Below are 6,000 nucleotides of genomic sequence, written 5' to 3'. Positions count from 1 at the left end.
GTCCTGATTGATGAGGGTCCTTAATGATGGATGCCACCTTTTAGAGGGATTGCCTTTTGAAGTTGTCGTGGATGCTGGGAAGGTTAGTGCCATGATGGAGCTGGCTGAGTTTACAACTTTCTGCAGCTTTTCCAGATCCTGTTCAGTGACCCCTCCATACCAGATGGTGATGTAACCAGTTAGAATGCTCTCCAAGTTAAACATGTAGAGACTTGTGAGTGTCGTTGGTGACATACCAATTCTCCTCAAACTCCTAATGACATATAGCTGCTGTTGTGTCTTCTTTGTAACTACATCAACATGTTGGACCCAGGATAATCCTCAGAGATGTTGACACCCAGGAACTTGAAACAGCTCACCCTTTCCACAGCTGATCCCTCAAAGTGGACCAGTTGGTATATATTAAAAAAAAAGACAAATGTTCATCTGAATTAACTTGTTCAGGATATTAGGTGTTAAGATCCCAACTAGCTATGCTAAATCACAGATCAATTTTGAGAATTTGCAACTCCCCATTTGTGATTAATATTATAGACTTAGAACACAGATGATGGGATGTTTGTGGTCTGTTTAGAAATGTACAACAGATAAACTATTTGTTCTGAATATTGACGAGAAATTGGGGATTAAAAAAAAACAAATTTAATGTCTCCAGAGGAGATGGATATTTGTGAATTTAAACAACACTTCAAACATTACTTCTTTAGTTGAATATAGGTATAATTAACAAGGACACATCCTTAATTCCACTTAAGAACATCTACCTCCTTAGGAAGGAGATAGCAAGCCAAGTCATGACAACAAACATTCCCTCAATGTTAGCAAAACCAAAAAGCTGGTCATTGACTATAGGGCAGTGGGGGGGGGGGGTGGTGTCAATGAACATGTTCCTATTTACATCAACAGCACTGAGCACAGGAGGGCTGAGAGCTCCAAGTTCCCAGGAGTGAACAGCACCAATTAACTTGTCCTAGTCCAACCATGTAGATGCCAAGATCAAGAAAGTGTACTAGTGCCTCTGCTTCTTGACCCTCACCTCATATTCCCGTTTTAGATGGCACTGCTGAAGGCGAACACCAACTTACTGGCAGTTCCCAAAACGAGAAATAGAACTAAATACTTTATTAATAACATTTTGTCCATAATAAAAAACAATCATGGTAAACAATGACCGCAAACAATGAAGAGGCAGAGGTGAGGCTGAATCAAGGGTCAGGGCCCATCCACCGAAACTGAGAGTGAGGTTTGATTGACCCAAGCGCCGGGCCAATTAGGAAAGGTCAGGTATGGGCCAAAACATGGTGTTGGGTCCAGGCCCGGAGTGCATTGGGTCTGGGCTTAGACAGAGGACGATTTAAACACCAGGCCAGATTGATCGAAAAGGCAGGGTGTCAGAACCAGAGGCGAGATTCGGGCTGGTTTTGCTCGTTACTTCACGATGTTTACTCCGCTCTGCGCTGAACTGAGGCCGCGGCTGTGGGCCTGCTCCGGGCTTTGTGTCTGAGGACTCGGTTGCATTCTAAATGCTGTTTGCTTACTTTTATTGTTTGCACAACTCCCCCCCCCCCATCTTTGCACATTGGGTGTTGTCTTTTTTTAAATGGGTTCTTTTGGGTTTCCTGTTTTGCAGCTCCCTGTAAGGAGACAAATCTTAAGGTTGTATAATGTATACATGCTTTGATAATAAATGTATTTTGAACCAATTTTTTAAAATAAACAGTGGCACCATGGAAGGCATCCTATTCAGATACATACACAAGAGAAAATTTGCAGATGCTGGAAATCTAAGCAACACACACAAAATGCTGGAGGCAAAAGAGGTACAGCTGATGTTTCAGGCCAAGACTCTTTGGCAGGCAAAGGTGGACTGTACTTTTTTATTCCCCCCCCCCACTCCCCACGGATGCTGCCTGGCCTGCTGAGTTCCTTCAGCATCTTGTGTGTGCTGCTATTCAGATGCATCACAGCTTGGTATGTCAGCTGCCCTGACTGAGACTGTCAGGGACCGCTGAGTTGTGGATGCAGCTCAGCACATCACAGAAACCAGCCTTCCTTCCATGGACTTCATACTTCGTCAGTAAAGCAGCTTGTACAGTATAACCTAGAGCCCACCCACTCAAACATCCTCACTTCACCCCCTCCAATCAGGCCAAAGGTTCAAAAGCCAGAAAGCACGTACCACCAGCTCAAAGACAGTTTGTATCCCATTGTTTTAAGGCTGTTGGACAATCCACTGGTACAATAAAATGGACTCAGATTCACAATCTACCTCACGATGGCCATGTACCTTATTTTCTTCCTGCATTGCACCTCTTCTGTAATATTCTGCATTCCGTTATTGTCTTAACTCGTACCACCCTGATGTTCTGATGTGATGAAATGATTTCTGTAGATGGAATGCAAAGTTTTTCCGCTGTGCCTTGGTAATGTGATAATGGCAAACCAATTTCCCAGTTTTTGAATGCTGCGTTTCTTGAGGAACAATGCGGTTGAATATGAAATTCCAGGATACGAACCGGGAGTAAATGGTGATAATATAGAGCACGTGGAGCAAATGAGGACACCAACACAGTCACAGGGTCAATGGGCAGACTTCACAAGAACAGCACCCGAGGTCGGGATTGAACCTGGGTCTCTGACAATGTGAGACAGTGATTCTACCAGCTGTGCTGCACGTATGGACAGAACCTTTTATAGGTGGAACACACAGGAGCGGTGAGCCTGCATACTTAGGGTGCTTTGCCTGGATGGTGTCAAGCTCAAGTAGCATTAGCTGGCACTGACTTCAGGTTTACCAGATCCCTTTATATCAGATTCGGTCAAGAGCAGTTAGTTTTTAAGCTCTTTGGTTTATTTCTGGATGAATGCTGTTACGACATCTGCAGCCACGAGGTTCTGGAGAAAGCCATACCAACTATATAGAAGTCAGCAATAAAATTCTTATAGATGGTGACAAATATAATAGTAAGAAAATATGGAATTAAACAAACTGCATTGTATATAGGCAATCAAAACATCAAAGGTAATAATTTATTAAAGTTGACACAGTACACACAGTGTTTGGGTTAATACTGTCTTTACATATAACCTTCTCCCTGCGACAATTTATAACACTATACATTCATTTCAATACTCAAATTTAGAAAGGAAAGAAAAATATTCAACATATCCATATGTTGATTTCTGAGTAAATTACTTTGGCCAAAAATAAATCAAAGATATATACAAGTTCATAAGCCTAACTCTCCAGACATATTTTACATTCAGTAAGAAATCAATATAATGTTCACACTCTTTATACAAACTCTGACGGTCAGGAGCAGAAAATTTCAAATGCTACAGTTTTGTACACTGAATCATAATTCAAGTTAGTCGTTCTGTAGAAGCTAAAGTTAGTTTATAGTGGTAAAGTAACAGATGGTGTTAGAATGATGTGCAGTGCAGGATAACGAAAGGCGAAAGATGGTATTTAAGCAGAAATGAAAAATAAAAACTGGAACTCTACACAAACAAAATATACACTATATCTAGGGTGGAGTGGTGTATTAGAAGGTTTCATCATCATTGCAGTTGTTCGTCCAATGCCCAAATACCTCACAGATGTCACAATAAGGGCGTTCGTCTTTTCTACTGCCATGGTAAGTAGAATGTGGAGGGAATTCAGACATCTGTGCTTGTTTGGGACAATCCTCAGTCTCATGGAGGTCAAAGCAATCGCATATGTCACAAAATAGACGCGGTGGTGGCTTCTTCTTTGTTTGTGTCCCATCCAAGCTGCAAGAAAATATTTTGCAGAGTAATCAAAGCAGTCCTTAATTCTTCAGAAAATCCATAAATAAGGTCTCCATGCCCCTTGCTTGAAGTTGGAAATGTCAAGTTGATGGCGAAAGTATGAAAGGCTGACTTGATCTTTTTGTTTTGACAAGTGTGTACTTATTTTCTCCCCACCTTCCTTGGTACTTTAAAGTTATGCTAATTATTATTTTAATAAACTCTCTGCACAATTGTACAATTAAGTTATATCATTTTAATTAGTCATTATAAATTGAGCACCTACCAAAGTGGAGGTGGATCTTCAACACACTGCATTTTCAGGCAGCTACCTTTACAAATAATTCATTGTGAAGCCTCTCAAATCTGCTTTTCTTTTATTTCCATACCCTTAGGTCTACCTTCCCGCTTCACAGACTATTCCAAAGAAAAGTACCTCTCACAAATATGTGCCATTCTTGAAGCATATGTCAGGTAATGGTATATCCAGCTATCCAGACCTCTTGACTCTCTATCTCTCAATAGCTTAATATCAGGGTCACCCAGTGAAATATGTATCATGCCCATTAAAGTTATAAGACATTTAATGAGTATTTGAACTTACGTGTCAAAGTTGTTTACATCATCAGCAACATTGCCATTAAGGGATGCCTCAGCTAGTTTTTCTAGCTGCACTTTCAGTTGTTCATTCTTTCTTTGCAAATCCACAATCACAGAGTTCAGGAAATCAATCTGGAAATGAAATAAATTAAAGCATGAATAAAAAGGAATATGCGCTTCCGATAATTATTATTGCCAGTACAGGAATGTGCAGGCTTAATTTAGAAAAGGGGACCCCAAAACTAAATGAGAAAAGTATTCAAGAATCAAGAATAGAAATATCCGAGAATACTAAACTTAATCATTTGGGGTTTGTCAGTTTATACTCTTTCTGACAATAAAGGTCAGACAGACTTCATAGACTTACAAAAAAGTATGAACACTAAAACATGCATCAAATATGATTAGTGTTTGCATTGCAGTACAGTACATGTTGTAAAAAAAGTAACAAAACTAATAATTTACAAAATAATTATTGGCCTTTAAAAAGGTTTGCAGGTGAACTTACAAGTTTGTTACAAACATATAGAAATTAAGAAATTAAGCAGAAGCAGGAACAGACCATTCAGGTCCTTGTGCCTGCTCCACCATTCAATAAGACAACTGCTAACCTTTTACCAGCCCATATACCTAGATTCCCTTAAATATCAGAAACATGATCAAGTTTTAAACATACATATTAATAGCACTTTTTTTTCCAGTTGAGAATTGAATCATGCAATTATTTCAACATGCAAACTTGATTAGATGCAGGTAAAATAATAATTAAGTCATAGCTGTTGTTTTCTTTACAACACTGTAGTACATTTATATTTTATGGAATGATGGATAGGAAGATCCATTTTATTGTGATTAATAAAGGCCAACAGGCAGGGTTTTCATGGGACAGTCCAACAAGATGCCTCTAGGAAATGTTTTTAAGCACAAAATTTCCACATTTGTGAAAATAATCTGAATGAAGGCATCTGTACTAATGCGTGTGTACAGTTACCTCATCTAAACACAAATATGCTTAAAATCATTTGTTGGTGTCTACTGGAATACATCTTTTGTGGCTTTAGATGGTGTTCATTTTGCTAGAAACCCTGTAAAACTGTACACTAACACATAGGCTCAACATTGGTGAGGCAGAAATAGTTTTTAAGCGTATTTACAACATATTAACAAGTTTATCATGACAGGAATCATAGGAAGCTTATTAATTGAGGTACTTTTATCACCTAAGGCAGAAAATCAAGATTACTGGTTCATTGCTCTTAAATTCAAAACCGTCTCAGTGCATATTATTCTAAAATTCTATGCACAAGGGATTAACTTTCATAATTTTAAAGCAAGTTATTCTCAGTGAAAATGAGTGATTTCATTTTTATTTCTCATTTTAAAAGCTTAAGACATACAGGCTGTTAGTTAGTAGTAGCCTCTGGGGTTTTATTGTACTGCGAGAAGGTTTCAGGATAACATTAGCACAGGTCTGAGACTGCAAAGGAGGAGAACCTATAGTTTCAAACATTCGGGGTGAGATTTAACTCATTAGTGACTTGCTAGTGAGTTCAAATTGAAGGAGCATTTTGGACAGTGGTGAAAAGAAGGAATAGCAGGCGTAGAAATTAAACTGATTTTTGTTACTCT

The 6,000-nt window shown here is 38.9% G+C and overlaps 1 protein-coding gene across 7 annotated transcripts in view; it reads right to left on the bottom strand.

Moving 5' to 3' along the window:
• Positions 1-2,980: 2,980 nt before the first annotated feature.
• clip1a (CAP-GLY domain containing linker protein 1a) overlaps positions 2,981-6,000 on the bottom strand; it is a 153,988-nt gene continuing 150,968 nt past the window's right edge. For 5 of the 7 annotated variants that reach the window (XM_063034136.1, XM_063034133.1, XM_063034135.1 and 2 more), the window contains 2 exons: positions 4,376-4,503; positions 2,981-3,774 (listed from right to left, as the gene is read on the bottom strand). In XM_063034136.1, the coding sequence (XP_062890206.1) occupies positions 3,546-3,774; positions 4,376-4,503 (357 nt within the window). In that variant the 3' untranslated portion in view covers positions 2,981-3,545. The remainder of the gene's footprint in view (positions 3,775-4,375; positions 4,504-6,000) is intronic. The other 2 variants (XM_063034137.1, XM_063034139.1) reach the window with 1 other exon arrangement.

The sequence above is a fragment of the Mobula hypostoma genome, chromosome 27, assembly GCF_963921235.1.
Source record: "Mobula hypostoma chromosome 27, sMobHyp1.1, whole genome shotgun sequence".
Taxonomy (NCBI): domain Eukaryota; kingdom Metazoa; phylum Chordata; class Chondrichthyes; order Myliobatiformes; family Myliobatidae; genus Mobula; species Mobula hypostoma.
This window is presented reverse-complemented; position numbering and strand designations above follow the sequence as displayed.